This window comes from Aspergillus caelatus (genome assembly GCF_009193585.1).
Source record: "Aspergillus caelatus strain CBS 763.97 unplaced genomic scaffold BDV27scaffold_1, whole genome shotgun sequence".
NCBI classification, from domain to species: domain Eukaryota; kingdom Fungi; phylum Ascomycota; class Eurotiomycetes; order Eurotiales; family Aspergillaceae; genus Aspergillus; species Aspergillus caelatus.
Window position 1 is genome coordinate 509,935 of NW_022475264.1, and position 16,048 is coordinate 525,982.

The 16,048-nt window shown below is 47.8% G+C and overlaps 8 protein-coding genes across 8 annotated transcripts; 3 read left to right on the plus strand and 5 right to left on the minus strand.

Annotated features, from left to right (window-relative positions):
- Nucleotides 1–8: 8 nt before the first annotated feature.
- On the plus strand, nt 9–1,364 carry BDV27DRAFT_119204 (polysaccharide lyase family 1 protein). The gene is made up of 2 exons (XM_032064809.1): nt 9–502; nt 557–1,364. Exons 1-2 carry the CDS (start codon nt 27–29, stop codon nt 1,224–1,226), a joined length of 1,146 nt encoding a protein of 381 aa, XP_031934032.1. The 5' UTR covers nt 9–26; the 3' UTR covers nt 1,227–1,364.
- Nucleotides 1,365–2,033: 669 nt separating this feature from the next.
- BDV27DRAFT_165084 (putative sexual development protein (LsdA)) lies at nt 2,034–3,156 on the minus strand (the record flags this gene model as incomplete). Its single annotated transcript, XM_032073832.1, has 2 exons — nt 2,034–2,744; nt 2,800–3,156. 2 exons carry the CDS (start codon nt 3,154–3,156, stop codon nt 2,034–2,036), a joined length of 1,068 nt encoding a protein of 355 aa, XP_031934033.1.
- A 484-nt stretch (nt 3,157–3,640) lies between these two features.
- Nucleotides 3,641–3,940, plus strand: BDV27DRAFT_151806 (uncharacterized protein; the record flags this gene model as incomplete). Its single annotated transcript, XM_032071421.1, has 1 exon — nt 3,641–3,940. The coding sequence occupies one exon, from the start codon at nt 3,641–3,643 to the stop codon at nt 3,938–3,940; it is 300 nt and encodes a 99-aa protein (XP_031934034.1).
- A 477-nt stretch (nt 3,941–4,417) lies between these two features.
- BDV27DRAFT_119205 (cell envelope integrity protein TolA) lies at nt 4,418–5,831 on the minus strand. Its single transcript, XM_032064810.1, has one exon. The coding sequence runs from the start codon at nt 5,551–5,553 to the stop codon at nt 4,693–4,695; it is 861 nt and encodes a 286-aa protein (XP_031934035.1). The 5' UTR covers nt 5,554–5,831; the 3' UTR covers nt 4,418–4,692.
- A 1,572-nt stretch (nt 5,832–7,403) lies between these two features.
- On the minus strand, nt 7,404–9,192 carry BDV27DRAFT_151808 (MFS transporter; the record flags this gene model as incomplete). Its single annotated transcript, XM_032071422.1, has 3 exons — nt 7,404–8,045; nt 8,106–8,867; nt 8,935–9,192. The coding sequence occupies 3 exons, from the start codon at nt 9,190–9,192 to the stop codon at nt 7,404–7,406; spliced, it is 1,662 nt and encodes a 553-aa protein (XP_031934036.1).
- Nucleotides 9,193–9,878: 686 nt separating this feature from the next.
- On the minus strand, nt 9,879–10,626 carry BDV27DRAFT_119208 (uncharacterized protein). The gene has a single exon (XM_032064811.1). The coding sequence runs from the start codon at nt 10,584–10,586 to the stop codon at nt 10,422–10,424; it is 165 nt and encodes a 54-aa protein (XP_031934037.1). The 5' UTR covers nt 10,587–10,626; the 3' UTR covers nt 9,879–10,421.
- Nucleotides 10,627–10,737: 111 nt separating this feature from the next.
- BDV27DRAFT_119209 (uncharacterized protein) lies at nt 10,738–11,062 on the minus strand (the record flags this gene model as incomplete). Its single annotated transcript, XM_032064812.1, has 1 exon — nt 10,738–11,062. A coding segment is annotated over exon 1 (157 nt), but the record flags the coding sequence as incomplete, so codon positions are not given.
- A 774-nt stretch (nt 11,063–11,836) lies between these two features.
- On the plus strand, nt 11,837–14,873 carry BDV27DRAFT_165087 (non-ribosomal peptide synthetase; the record flags this gene model as incomplete). The annotated part of the gene is made up of 2 exons (XM_032073833.1): nt 11,837–13,752; nt 13,812–14,873. Exons 1-2 carry the CDS (start codon nt 11,851–11,853, stop codon nt 14,871–14,873), a joined length of 2,964 nt encoding a protein of 987 aa, XP_031934039.1. The 5' UTR covers nt 11,837–11,850.
- Nucleotides 14,874–16,048: the final 1,175 nt, after the last annotated feature.

Consider the following 16,048-nt stretch of genomic DNA (forward strand, 5'->3'; position numbering starts at 1 on the left):
TCTTTCCATTTGTCTTTCTTTCAAACATGAAGTACGCGTCTTTCATCGCCGCTGCTGCGGCTGCGCTCGCCAGCGCCGTTAGCGCCGCCGGCGTTTCTGGTGCTGCTGAGGGTTTCGCCAAGGGCGTCACTGGTGGTGGCAGCGCTACCCCAGTTTACCCTTCCACCACCGATGAGCTGGTCTCATACCTTGGTGACAGCCAGGCGCGTGTTATCATCCTCACCAAGACCTTTGACTTCACCAACACCGAGGGCACCGAAACCAGCAAGGGCTGCGCTCCTTGGGGTACTGCCTCCGGCTGCCAGCTTGCCATCAACAAGGACAACTGGTGCAACAACTACGAACCCAACGCTCCTACTGTGAGCAGCATCACCTACAACAAGGCTGGTGTTCTTGGTATCACTGTCAACTCCAACAAGTCGATTGTCGGCCAGGGTAGTGCCGGTGTCATCAAGGGTCGTGGTCTCCGTATCGTCAGCGGTGCTAAGAACGTCATCATCCAGTGAGCATTCCGGATTTCGAGGCGTCTAACAACACATACTAATCGCGAACACAGGAACATTGCTATCACCGACATCAACCCCCAGTACGTCTGGGGTGGTGATGCCATTACTCTGAACGAGGCCGACCTTGTCTGGATCGACCACGTTACCACTGCCCGTATCGCCCGTCAGCACATCGTCCTCGGTACCCAGGCTGACAACCGTGTCACCATCTCCAACTCCCTCATCGACGGTCGCACCGACTACTCCGCTACCTGCAACGGCTACCACTACTGGGGTGTCTACCTTGACGGTTCCAACGACATGGTCACCATGAAGGGCAACTACTTCTACCACACCTCCGGCCGTATGCCCAAGGTCCAGGGCAACACCCTTCTCCACGCCGTCAACAACTACTTCCACGACGTCAAGGGCCATGCCTTCGAGATCGGCTCCGGTGGCTACGTCCTCGCCGAGGGTAACGCTTTCCAGAACGTCGATGCCCCCGTTGAGTCCCCCATCAGCGGACAGCTCTTCAGCGCCCCTGATGCCACCACTAACGAGCAGTGCAAGTCCGTCTTCGGCCGTGCTTGCCAAATCAACGCCTTCGGCAGCTCTGGTTCCTTCAGCCAGGCTGATACCGCCGTCATCTCTAAGTTCTCTGGCAAGAACATCGCTGGTGCTCACCTTGCTCAGAACATCCCCAGGTGGGTCGTGGCCAACGCTGGCCAGGGCAAGCTCTAAATCATCGAGTAAGAGATCTTTGTTCGAAGAGTGCGTGTGGGTAAGAATGTCGAAATTCTTGGGGACGATAATTAATCTTCGTGTATCTACTTCTTTTTAATACTTTAGCAAGCTACAATATTATTAAATTAGCTTGAATCATTGCGTTCGTTTAAATTCGTAGAAACGTACGACGTCACCAGCCATGAGGAACTATCGTGTCGAGCATACTTTTGTCTCTTAAGCTTGCCATTGGATGACTCCACTAGAATTGTTGAATTCAATTCAATTTAATTCAAATAGGATATCACGTCCTTAAGCCTTGCTCCTCATGACAAGTATTTCCTGTAGTCCGAACGTGCAAAATATGCACCAATAACAGAGTATTATATGCTGGTCTAAGAATAATACATAACAATTACTTAGAAAGCCATCAAAAATATGTTACTGTGTATAGATGCTCCACATATCCTCCGCAGTATAACCATGATCTGCTAAGGCTATACAGGGTCCATGATCGTCGGTGGAACTGTCAGGTCAATATAAGATCGACGGTATAGCCTCAAGAGGAAAGGATGTACGAACACACCCACCGACCCACATGTTGTCTGCTCTCACACCGTGTACGCGTAATGCCGACGGCCTTGTCGATCCGCGTTTATTTGAAACGTCTCCTACTTAAACATAACGTGCTCTTCTGTTTGCTGTAATGTTCAATTATAAGGCTTCCATGATATGTAGAATATGGCAAGCGCCAATACCACCTTTTCCGACAATTCACGGCACCCCATGACACGACTCACAAACAACGCCACCAAGACGAAACAACTAATTAACAATAATCAAGCCAGGTCCAAAGAGCGTCTCCTGAGCAACATCATTTACACTAGCAAAGGGACCAGCCCTCTTCGTCACAGCCGCGATAGTCAACCCGTTCATCAGCTTCTCATGGTATGGGAAGAGAGCCCTCGCGATAACCTTTTTGCCATCCTTAGTAGAGACAATCTTCAACTCCTCCACAATGGGAATATTCAGCTGATCCATATAAGTCAACCACAGCTTATCCCCCTTAACCTTGTACTCAGACTCCCAACTGACAAGAATAAATTGTGTCTTGGGCTCCGGTGGCGTCAGAATATCCAGCGGCTTAAACGTCGTCAACGCGATATCATCTAAATTAGGACAGGACCCTGGAATGATAAAGGCTTGAACAGCCGTGAAGGCGAAATTGACATCGCCGGTTGTGAGCGTCGGGAGTTCGCTGGGGATTTTGCCCTGGTTGACTCGGAACCAGCCTTGTTGTTCTCCTTCGTTGCCGATTGTCGCGGCGATGACTCGGGTGAGGTCGACGTCGCTATTGTCTGCGAATCGCACGGTTACGTCTTGGAATGTGGCTATGATGAGGTCGGTGAAGGTCACTGCTAGAGCGATGGCTGCGTCGAAATCTGAGACGGGGAAACGATAGCGACATGGTTCAATTGGTTCTATTTTGAAGTGTTCGAGGCCTTGGTTGGCGGTTAAGGCGTGGAGTTCCTCTTGCTGGTAGCTTCTCTTAGAGGATTTTATCGGAAACGCAGGTATGCATGTTACTTACGGCGAGTATCGCTACCAGGGATTCTATTATGAAATCTCGTTTCTTGGGATTTGGAATCAGATAACCAGGTACGCTCTTCGTGATGTTCAACAGTAATTCGTTGAAGAAGGCGACTTCAAACAGCTCATTGAACGCTATCAGTTGGAGATTGGCGATTCCGTCCTTGCTGATCTTTGATGGGAGGGGCGTATTTGGTAGAGTGCCATGTGCTCTTAGCTGGATTTTCTTTAGCTGCTCTTCACTAGGATTTGGCATGCCATCGGGAAGGGGTATATCAGCACGGGGCCAGATGTTTGGAATTGCGAGGCTATGGGCTATCATAAGGACCAAATGGATGATGTGAGTATTGAGTTGCATTTTGGCATATGGTAAGAATGATGACACCTGTGCTTGCTTTGGCCAAATCGGACGACAGGATAGTCTCAAGTATAAAACCAGAAGAATGTTTGCTACTGGCAATAGTCGTGCGACTAAATAGAGGGGAAGAGAAACTCCGAGTTACACACTATAGTCTGTAGCCTAGCTATCTTGCATACCGCATTTAGAAATACTTGAACCTCATGAATCCTACAGGTATGAGTGCAAGGCGCGTATGCCTTATGTCTTCATCATGAAGCATACAAGTACGTCATATAGTCTACTTCTTCCCAGATCATCATTTCACTCCATGGTAAATGTCACGGGCTATGAAGTCACCGCACATTAGAGTGCTTTAATTTCAAAACCTCTATATTCCCTGCCTTCTTCTCTTATTCTCTTCTTCCCCACCATCTCTCCCCACACAGACACATCACAAAACACATCACACACACTACACAAAATATCTCTCAGTCTACTCAGGATGCACACTCCTACCATGGCACAGGGACACACCATCCAATATTTTCTCTCCAAACTCAAAATCCTTGCAGCGAAGACCAAAAAGGTCCGATTCGAAGAGTCTGCTCTTGAGATAAAGTCTGCCTCGGAGTCTGATCCAGAGAACATTGGATGTCCCTTGAAGAGAGTACCCACACCTTATCACCACGAGATGAAGCCCGATCTGAAGTTAGAATCTGAGCCTGAGCCCTATGGACTGAGAAGGGTGCCCACCACCTACCCTGTCTTCATGGCAGCTGGAAGGATGAACTATTTGGCATGATCCTAAGCGTGGAAGAATCCTATCTATACAGGCGACTGAAGTCGTATCTGCATGTGGCTGTATTTGCCATTTTATTATTCAGCTCGTCCTATCTGTCTGAAACATCATGTTAAAGGGTGTTGTTGCATTTGCTCAAGCGAGAAGGATTTGGTTACTATCATGTACTACGCATATTCCCTTTAATGGAATGCTTTGATGTTAGTTATAAGAACTCATCTGTTTAACATAAACTGTTAGCAACGATCAATCTACTGGCTATTCCAATTGGAATATTATTTCCTTTCTCTCGTAGATGTCCCAGCGGCTTCTGTTGGCGTCATGTAAATGAGCTCATGGACTGCTGCCTATCTGACGTCTTCATGGTGTATCTTATGCGGCAAGCTGACTTTAAGTGACTGTGTGATATACCAAGGGTTTTGGAATGAGTAGCATAAAGCGTATTGGAATATGATCAGTCCAGTATGAAGAGCTAAAAGTTGTACATACAAATGTCTAAGAACGGAAAGTGTATAACAACACGCTAGTCGCTAAAGCAGCAAGAGAATGCAAAAAAAGAAAAGAAAAGAACAAAGAAGAATCACACAATAAAGGCTCAATCGTAAGATAAAAGAATAACCAATAAACAAGTGCCAAGAGAAAGAAGTAATCGCGGTCTTTTGTTTTCTTTTCCTTTTTTCTACCGGTGCCACAGGACTTCCGGTCAACGGTAAATATCTGCTTTCAAGTTTCGGTGACTTTGGCCATCCTCAACCTCAGCTCGCGGAAGCATAGTTATAACTGCTGTAGTAAGGACTCGGAGTGTAACAACTGTAAGACGAATTTCCATAAGAAGAAGTATTCCCGTATGGGGAAGTATTTGCGTAAGAAGACGTATTCGCATAGGAGGAGTTCGCGTAGGAGGATGAAGTCGTATAGGAGGGTGTATTCCCATAAGATGACGTAGTCGAGTAGTTGTACCCATAGGAAGGGCTATGAGAGTAATCGCCATAAGACGGGGTTGAATTCTGCGTACTTCTCCCCATGGAGCTGAAGATGCTCGGCGGAGAGTAAGCAGATAAGGGAGAGCTGCTTGAGGATGAGGCCAGCACGCCGATGGAGGTATAGGCGAGTGGTGTGGAAGACTGAGGACGAGTCGTCGTAGGAAGGGAGAATTGGTATTGGCTTTTCGCGCTGGATTTAAATTCCGTTGGCTGGAAGGTGGACGCTCGCGGGTCGAGGACTTTTTTCGAGCCGGACAATGAATTGCTCCAGCGGGATTGAGATAGCCCGGCAAGTTTTGGCTCGACTTGCTTGGGCTCGGGCTGCTTGGATTCCTTCTCAGCTTCGGTTCCACTGGCCTTGGAGGTGGTTTCTGTGATGGCCTTCTTGTCCTCCTCAACGGGCTTCTCTTGCTTCTCGTCGTCTGCCCATCTTGTGTTCTCTTGTTTCTCTTCTAGCAATGCTGCCCTCTCTGGTTTCTGTTCTTCCCGCTGGGGTTCCTCCTGTTTCACCTCGTCCAGCTCTGGGATCTTCTGGCTCTCAACCTGCTGAATCACCTGTTTCTCTTCTTGGTCCTCAGCGATGTCCTCAATCCATTGAGCAGAAGTGCCCTCATCCTCTTTCTCCTCGACCATATCAACCACAACCTTGACCTCCACCTTCTCATCTATCGTCTCCTCTCCAATATGTTCCTCGTAGACCTCCCCCTCAACACCATCTTGTTGCTCCCACCTCTGCTCCAAATGGTCTCTCTGTCCCTCCTCCTCCTCCTCTCCAACTCCCTCACCCTCCAACACCTCAACCTCCCCAACCCCCACAGAAACCTCGTCCTCACCCAAAGAACCAGATCCTCCAACCTCATAACCCTGCACACCAACAACAACACCCCCATCAAGATCGCCAAGCCCCTTCTCACTCTCCCCATCTCCAGCCGAACCCTCAACACACTTCTTATCCGACCCCTCCTGAGCCAAAAATCTCTTCCCAACCCCATTAACAATCGTCATCTCCCCATCCCCAACTCCCCCATTTACCCCATCCCAACCCCCAAAGTCCCCATCCCCATTCTCAAACCCAGATCCGGACCCCCGAATAACCTCCTCCACAATCCTCGCCGAAATAACCCTAACCGCTTGACTCCGACGCTGGCGCTCTCGTTCCCGCCGAGTAGACCGCCGCTCCTCGACATGGTCCTGGTACAGGGTGAATCTGGTCTTGAACCAGAGAGTGAAGACTGAGGCCAGGACGAGGGTCGTGGTTCTTTTGCCGACGATGGAGAGGATTAGGAGGAGGGTGAGGAGTTGGAGGGTTATTGTTAGGATGTTTGGTTTTGGGGACATCTTTTCTTTTCTTTTTTTTGGGGAGGGTTTTCTTTTTAGGTTGTTGGAGATTAGTGGGTATTTCAAGTAAGTCAACTGTCAAAGTTGGTCTGATGAGAATTAGTGAGGATAGAAGATAAGTAGTAAAAGTAGAGGTAGAAGTAGAAGTAGTGGTAGAAGTAGTGGTAGAAATATCAACCAAATATTTATACTACAAGAACCAAATAGACAAATAAATAAATAAGATAAAAAAAGCCCAACAAAAAACAATCAAGTCGGCGTCTAATAAATAAACAAAACCTCAAGCCAAAGAAGAAGAAAAAAAAGAAGACCCCAAAATCTAATATATCATAAATCGCCCAAGTCTCAGACACAACCCACCCACAAGCCACAGGGGAGAAAATGGGTGCCCAAAGGCATGCGCACGAGGCTGATTACTACTTCACCCAAAAGTCAAAAACAAGGCAAGAACTAAACAAAAAATGGGGACCCAAGAGAATAGGGACAGGGACAGCTAAGCTATTTTTGGACGGGTAAGCTGCAATATACAACTCATCGTACGTGGTTGTTGTGTTCTTGCGGTAAGGCAAGTCGAGCCACGCATGCGAGTTGCCAAGGGTTTTGGGCAAATGGTGTTTGGGGGTTTTTGTGGGACGGATGGGTTTTGTGAATTGTCTTTTTTTTTATTTTTTATTTTTTTTTTCTCCCTTTTCTTTACTAGGGGATTGTGATTACTGTTTTTGTTATTGTCGGTGGTATGGTCTTTTTATTTTTCTTTCTCGGTTTTTTAATCTGAGGTAGGGTATGACAAGGCACGGGGTCCAGGATAGAAAAATAAGGTGCGGTGGACTATCCATAACCTTAATGAGACAGAGAACGAAGAGCGCGATCGGCGCGGACACATCCGAATCCTTGATGCATCCTGCACGCTAACTAACTACTAGTAGTAACTTGTCCAACGGCGGTCAAGTCTAATTGGCTCTAGCCCACTGAAGCAGAGCGAACAATTGACGCCTATTCTCTTCGATCTCCGCCCGCTGAGTGGTTGCTTCGCGAGACGGTTACAGATATCAAGGCATGCGATGTGTCGCGTGTATATTTGGCCACATTTTGGGGATATCATGGAGCTACTATTACAAAAAATAAGACAAAACGGACGCTTGCGCTCAACTTGCAGACCGAATAAACAGAGATGAAATTCCTCCCAATGCGGCAATCGCCGTGTAACCTTTCCAAAGGAGCTGAAGCGCGTCGGTGAAGGCATCCTTGTCTTCCTGAGGCGCATATGCGCTAGAATGTCTGCCTATGTACCCGGTTGACATGTCAAGCATGTCTTTGGATGATAGATAGTTAAATATGATGGTCCCGCTGATGGGGATGGCGATGCACATTCCCCATGTGCGAAGGATCGAGTATATCAGTATTGATGTCGTGGATACTTTCGCGCTTTCACGGGTTTCCTGTCCCTGGTAGAACCTCACAGTGTCTACATGGATACAAAGGTTGTATCCGAGAGTGAGGAGAGCAGAGCCCAACCCAGCGACCAGGAAGATAATGACCCAACCGTATGTTGGAATCGATACATTTAGTAAAATTGAACAACCAGTTGCCGTAGTAGTAAACAACCAGCCTATACGGGTAATCCAGATGGAGATGTGTGGCCGTCGAAAAAACTGCCCTGTGCCCGAGATCATAAGAGCAGGTACAGTTAGGCCTGTGAGAGCAATCAGACTCAGTCCTATTAATGTGGTGTTGAGCGACTTGACGAAGATGAGGTAAAGTGGCAAATAATGGAGGTGGGAGGATAACTAGAATTACTATTAGCAGGTTATTCTTTCAAGTAGATTGATGACCCAGCGCGGACTTACAATAAATCCATGCAAAAGGCCGCCTGTCTGCAGCATTGTTGATGAGAGGTCCCGAAACACCCTCGAACTGAACATTGGTTGTATGGCCCACATTGTCTCGTGGAGAATCAAAACAATTATAAAGGTGCCACCAACACAAATCGGCACTAGTGTTTGCCAGTTATTCCAGGCATTCTGTGTTCCCCCCCAGCCGATTCCAGTAAGTAGAGTTCCCATGCCCAGCAGAGTCAATATGGCACCTATCCAGTCCATAGTACGGAACTTGCTTGTAGCACTAAGCTTGTTTTCTTGCCCATGCCCTCTCAGATCCAGTGCGAATGGGATCACCAACAGGCCCATTGCGCAAAACACGAAGCTAGAATAGAAAGCCCAAATATAGGTTGTATAGTCATGGTATACCCCGCCAGCAACTGAACCGATCACCATACCGATCATTTGGGCGCGGAAGATGTAGGTCGAAAATTGGACTTGATGTGACTTTGGAATAAGGTCCGCAACGATTAAAAGCGAAATCCCCACCACCCCTCCTCCACCAATTCCCTGGATGAATCGACCCGCTACCAGCACCGACAGGTTCAGAGAACCACCGCATATGCCTGTACCAGTTGTCGCGACAACAGCGGACGAAAGTAGGATAGGTCCATGGCCAAGTACCTCAGCCAGCATGGCGAAAAGACCTTGACCGGTCGCGTTGCCAATGAAGTAGGACGTGTTGATCCAAAGCGCGTTTTCAAGGGGCTGCTGAAAGATACTTGAGAACCCCTACAGCAATTCCACGTCAGATTCTGAAGCCCCACGGATTGATATACGCTATTGTAGACATACATACTGGCATCAAAGGAATAACCACCGTCGTATTAAACGCATCCATCATCACTAAAATCGATACGCACGTTGTGACAAGCCACTCTCTCACGCCCGGAATCCATTCTGGCTGCCTCGTATTATCTTCTCGGTAGGTGTATTGGGTCGCCGTGGCGAAGTCTGTCGCATGGTTCGTGATCAAACATTGTTGGCTGCTTTCTCGGTAGGAACATGATCCGGATTCATTATCCGTGTGGTACAGATCTTTGGACTCCACGCCCATTGGATGTAAGAGGCCGTAGAACGAATCCTATATGGTAAGGAATCTATCAAGATACAGCGTATACGCAGTGCCTATGGAGGTTGACTGAAAGTGCAGCAACAGCAACAAGAAAGGAGAAAATTTTTCTTTTTCGGTATGGAGTCACGCAAATCAGTAACATTTATAGAATCCATATGAGCTGGGGAGGCGGGGAAGTATGCATGCAAGGGATATCAATATCGGGACATTTTACCATGTTGTAAGGCCAGGACACAAATGATACGTAGTCTCGGGGTTGCGAGAGAGGATAAATCTTGGTGATCAGCGCCGATCATCGAAGTCCTACATTCCAGTCATGGAGGTTCGCCGTTACACCTCACATCCGAGAGTTATGATTGGGTAAATGGCCAGCTGGTATGTGAACTATGTCACAGGGAACACAGGACAAGATTTAATAGCTGTGCTCCAGCTGGATAGCTTTCCGAGTGATCTTGGGCTCTTGGTGTTCAGGCACTTATTGAGTCAGTCGACATATGTTTGGAATGACACCTTTCCAGGGTGGCAAGAAGTCAGGCGACGCTTGAATCCCGTGAAATGAGTGCTCTTGTAGTTGTACGACTCATCGTTGAAGTTCTTAGACAGCACCCTGCATGAGGAGTTGCTGTGTTGAGCTGTGTAGGTTTAAGGCTGTAGGGTAAGACAGCCACTATGGGGCCCCGCCTCACTGTTTTATTGCTGCAGATCGTCCAAGAGAGGGTAGCTGCCATATATGTACAAGAAGTCCAGGTTTTCCCGAGACATTGATTCGGTTCAGCTCGCTCCGACCGGTGACGGCGTCGCCCGCAGGAAGATCATCTAATTTAAACTGGGGCAATACATAACCGCCTATGCCAATTAAGAAACGCATGGCCCCTGCCATAAACTCAGCAATGTCTTCACCAATTCATCACGGAACTAACCCCATTCCCGGAGATACTCCCCAGCCACCGGATGGAATTAACACATTGCCGAGGGGAAGAGTCTCAACTAAAAGAGCTTTATTTCCCAAAACTCACAAGAACACTTGATCCATTCCTACTTTCGTTCATCGCGACGTACGTAATAGTCTCCGCCACGCGTTGGGGAATTATTAGACTCAAGATTGGCCTCCTCACATCCGTGCGCAAACCCAGCAGTAAGTCATGTGGGTGTAAAGAAAGGCACAACAGCGTTGACCCTGAACCATATTGCTGAGCGACATTCTATGATGCTCATGACAGTTCCACGACGCCATGATTAGAGGCTACGTAGGCCGTCACTTCCGTGCCGCCAAAGTAACCTGACACTGAGGCTATTAGGAAAATAAATCCCAACGGCAATTGTTTGGATTTCATATGGTGGGGAGCGAGTCTCAAGACTTGAAGTAAAGTTAACATGGAACATTGGCCTGACACGCTGGACGAGCAAGAAATAAAAATACGGCGCACCAACCGTTTTAAATTACCCCTAATATCAATATCAATGACTCGTAACCCCTCTATATATTGACTCCTCTAATTCCCATCCCCATATACATCATCTAGATCAAAGACAGGCAGCGATTACATCATCTCCGCATTGGCGATGACGATATCTATGGCCCCAAAATGCTCCGCAGCGCGCTTGAAGAGTGTAGTCATCTGCTGCCAATCCAAAAAAACCAGCTGCGATGAATAACAGGTTTTCCGGACTGAAGGATCCCTGTATAAGCTTTTCTGCGGCATGCCGACATATTTCCAGATCGGATTTTGCCACTTTGGGTGTGATGGAGATTGAAGAGCAAAGCTGTTGCTGCTGCCCCAATACCGTTGGCGTCATCAAGTAAAAAGAACAACCTTTTCAGCTACCTGGAAGAGAAGAGCTGGATCTGGACTGATTTGTTGCGTCATACATCGCTGTCTAAGATTTTGATGGAATGTAATGTTACAAGGAAGTTGAGGTTAGGTTCAGGCTAAAAGGGTTTGAGTGATTGACGTGATCAGCTGCGGGGTTCAGCCACCGGGGATTTCAAAGCCACGAGACATTTCTTTTATTCTTGGTATTCGCTAGTATGCATTCTCTATGAAGTCTTCATAAGTCTAAGATCTCCTATGGTATCTTATCAGTGACGCTGAAGTTGATGCCAGTGGCTTGCTACGATCAGAGACATTCCATGTTACCTAGAAGCTGCTATCTCTACCTGAAAGAATGCATTTTTCCTATTGAACAACCCATGTATAAAGATTCAGATTATAAAGACCCGGAAGGTACTACGCAGACCGGAAATCCGGTCTTACAAGCCGGTGAGGTTTAATCAATCAGCTTGCACAATGCAAGCCGGCACCCTAAGGGGAGGGGCTAATCAATGGCTTCAATGGCCTTTGCGTATACCATTCACATGTACAAGCGCACAGCCTGCAGCACAGGGTGACAGACAACTGTCAATCACTAGCTAGGCTAATGAGGAAGACATTCCACATTAGGCATCTCCCCGTGAATTTTAAAAAGGTAGCACCAAGTGGTACCGGCCCAAATGGACCGTCACCACCTCCCACGGGCCTTTATAGGTCGTATATGCATTAAGGTGATTATCGAGCCTAGTATACCGACATAGCCACCATCTTTACTGCCAGTAATATGTGTTGGCAAAAGGGATAATGCTGCCTCTATGGGTCAGCTATAATGGAAACCCCGCACGAACTAGGGCTTTCGAGGCTTCTATCGCAACAATTTAAGCGTTTTGCAACCTCGCTGGCCATAAGAGATGATGAGGGCCATGTTTCGTACGCTCAGCTTCACGCAAAAGCGCTAAACCTCGCTTATCATATCCGATTTCTACAAGTTAAGACTGAAGTTCCAATTGGGATTCTCTCACCACGAGGTATAGATCATGTTGTTTCGCAGATTGCTGTCATATATGCTGGGGGAACGTGCGTTCCATTAGACGTGAACCATCCTGACCACTATTTGATTGATATACTGAGAAATATCGATATCTCCGTTTTGTTGACCGATCGAGCCAATTCGCATCGACTGGAAGCCCAGGGACTTAGTCAAATTGCGGTGGACCACAGGTCACTACATACCGTAGTGTGTGAGGAGCTTGGGCAAGATGTTATTGATCTACCGCCATCGCAATATCGATCGCATATCTTTCATACGTCTGGTTCAACAGGTCGTCCAAAGCCTGTGCAGGTGCTCGCCAGAGGAATTATCAACTACTGCCTTAATGAAACGTTTGTCCCGGTCCGGGAAGGTCAGCAATTTGCTCATCTTAGTAATGTCACGTTTGATGTGTCTATCATGGAGACACTTGGATCGTTTCTCCGTGGTGCTACGGCAGTAGTGCTAGATCGTGACACCGTGCTTGATCCCGCCAGGTTGGTGAAACGTATACGGGAAGATAAGATCGATGTACTCTGGCAAACTCCAGCGCTATTGGCTGTGACGATAAACGCCTACCCACAAGCATACATAACAGTTGAAACGCTTCTTACCGGTGGAGAGGTAGTGACGGCTCAACTGGCGCGAAAAGTCCTAGAATATGGTCCACCGAAGCGGCTGTTGAATCTTTACGGCCCGACAGAGTGTACGATGTTCTCAACATTCCACGACATCTCAATAGAAGATGTAGAGAGGGGTACTATTCCTATCGGGAAGCCGATGAGTGGATACGAGGTCATAGTAGTGAATGACAGCCTTGACGTCTTACCCCGTGGAGAACTTGGGGAACTGGTAATCGGTGGCAAAGGAGTCGCAGGAGGATATCTCAGCGAGTCCGAGAAGCCCGGCAATGCATTTATCCAGCTGGGACACTTTTATCCCGATCAACAGGTGTATCGAACAGGAGATCTTGGACGGTGGAATCTAACTGGGTTGCTCGAATTTGTAGGTCGACGAGATAACCAAGTCAAAATACGAGGTCATCGTATCGAGCTTGAAGCAGTCGAGGCTATTCTGATGGCGACAGGGTTGGTTTCAGCGGCGGCAGCCGTAAAGATAGACGCAGATAGTAACAGTGACGCCGAGTCGCTTTTGCTAGCGTGCGTGGTACCCATTTCCGAGGATACTAATCCATTGACTATCAGGCAGGCCTACACTAGGAATGCACCGTATCTCATGCTGCCACGTTTGGAAGTAGTAGACCGTTTGCCTCTGACAAATACCCATAAGATCGATCGTGGGAAACTGATTGAGCGATACTCTAAGACGATAGGGCAGAGGATGACATTGGACGAACCGCTATCGCCGATTCAACAGATTTTGATGGATGTTTTTGGATTGCAAATGGGGCCAGATGACAACTTCTTTGTAATGGGTGGTTCCTCATTACATGCAGCCCGCCTGGTATCTCGTGTAAAGGAGGACCTCGGTATCCAGCTACGGATCGCGATGGTATATGAAAACCCAACTCAACTAGAACTCATCAAGCTTATCGAGTCGCTGCGAAAGGGCGAGGAGTGGACAGACAAAATTGAAACTCTTTGGCAGCCAGACCTGGATCTCGGGAAAGACTTGCGGCCAATACCGGGCGACACAGTGGACTGGACAATTGAAAGTGAAGGGCGCGTCTTCCTCACCGGCGTAACGGGGTTCATCGGCACTTTTTATTGAATGAAATGCTCCTTCGGCCAAATGTTCAGCGAGTGGCATGCCTGGTGCGTGCAAGAGATGAGATAGAAGCTATTAAGCGCATAGTCAAGACCTTCGACCGGTACGGGCTTCGACCTTGCCACATGGAAAAGCTCTGGGCCGTTCCAGGGGACTTTTCCAAAGAATACCTAGGTCTCGATCGCGAAACACTTGATTATTTCGCAGAGTGGACGAGCATCATCTTCCACCTAGGAGCCCGCGTGAATTGGATCGAGCCTTATGAGGCTCACCGGCAGGCGAATGTCCTAGGCCTGTTGAACATGATTCGATTCGCAAACGCAAAGCGACTGAAGGCCTTCCATTATATTTCGAGCACCTCTGTATATGGCCCTACAGGACTTTTGACTGGGGCGACGTACATCCCGGAAATTGAAAATCCAAAATCCCATCTTGTGGCCTTGAAGTACGACACCGGATATTCGCAAAGTAAATCCGTTGCTGAGGTTATTGCATGGAATGCGATCGCCAACGGTCTAGCCGTGGCTATTCACCGTCCTGGTTTTGTCCTTGGTCACAGCGAAACAGGGATTGGGAATTCCGAGGATTTCCTCAGCCGTGTAGTCCCTAGTTGTGTGGACATGGGTTGTTATCCTGCACTCTCCGAACACCGCGATGCCTTCGTGTCGGTCGACTTTGTGGTGTTAGCGCTGTTACACATCGCATCATCCGACAAATCCTTAAGTCGAGCTTACAATCTTGTCGAGCCTCACGGGGATGCGATGACTTCCTTCTCAGAGATTTTCGAGTGCATAAGCGCCGCCCTTCCAGCAGGCTCCTTGATCGAGGTTCCATACGGAGAGTGGGTGGAAAAATGCCAGTCTCGAACTTATGCAAAGACTCAGCACCCCTTGAAGCCACTCATGCCGATGTTAGAAGAAACTGTTCTGGATAACAAGACACGTTGGGAGCTGCAGGCGAGAATGCCAGTCGTTGGTACGGAGAACCTGCGGAATGCCCTCAGGACGAGTCCCAGTCTGCTTTGCTTTCCGGCGATACGGGCTCTTTTGCCCAAGTATATTCAAAACTGGCTTGAGATGGGCTCCCAGGTCTGATGGAAGGACGGTATATTCATTTTCCAGGCATCTTTAGGGAAACATCAACAAAGCATTGCTCGAGGAGCTCAAAGGCAAGGTGTCACATCTACCTAAAGCAAGGGGTAACGTAAAATAGGAAGCACCTCCAAAACAGTCTGTGTTCACCGAAAATGAGGGAACGACGCTCTAACTGCATTAAGGACATTGGAACACAAGGTGAAATGGGCCTAGACCGTAATTTTTCCTTTTTTGAAAAGGATCAGTACTCCGGACGCGTAATTAGCATACTTTGAATTGTTTTGTTGGAAATGTCACTGAAGATCAATATCCGGGGTCAAAACGCCATGGAACTTGGCAACAAAACTTAACGCCAGAGTACAAGAAATGTCAGTCGGTGAGGCAAGCGTTTTTTTTTTTTTGTCAAAGCTGCAGGAATGAAATGAGCTCGTTAAGCGAGCTTCCAGCAAGAATCAAGGGAGCAGGGAAAGAATTTTAAGGTTAAAACCAATAATTGCCTCTTTGGGGAAAAGTAGGGTATTTTAGTAGATGCGAGGGGCGCTCGACACTCTCCCACGACAACAACAACAACAGCCCCAAAACAATTGTTCGTGAGAGAAGAAAAATCAGATCTGATTATGAATCCCAATATATTGACACCACCCTCTCTATCTCAGTAAATAATCACCTATCACAAAGGTTAATATTTGGTGGTGTGCAGGCCAGTTTTTGTGACATGTCTCAATAGAGTGAGTGCATGGGGCGGTCAATGGAAGAATGAAGGTTTTGTCTTGTCGTCTTGTCTCGTAGGCGCTAATGCAGGCTTTCTATTTACATACCGGACGGGCGCATTGGGAATCAGCTAGCTACATTGGAGTTGTTTATGGCTTCAACGTCTATTTCCGAGCCAGTGGGCTTCTTTCTTTAATTCCTCACAGGTCAGGGAAATAAAGCCTAGTTACGCCACGGGTATGGGCAGGCATCTCGGATTCTTCATCCGGCTAGACGTTGCCTTTGGGTAAAACCTCAAACAACCGAGACGGGCCCGGCCAACCTTGAATTCGTCCTCAATTGCTAATTCCATTGCTCGGATTGATCTGGTGATGCATTTTGGCGGTTCATCCCCAGGAGAACTAAGGTAGGTACCCTGTTGGGACCAATATGGTAGGAAGACTTAAGGTTTCCGAGGACATGGA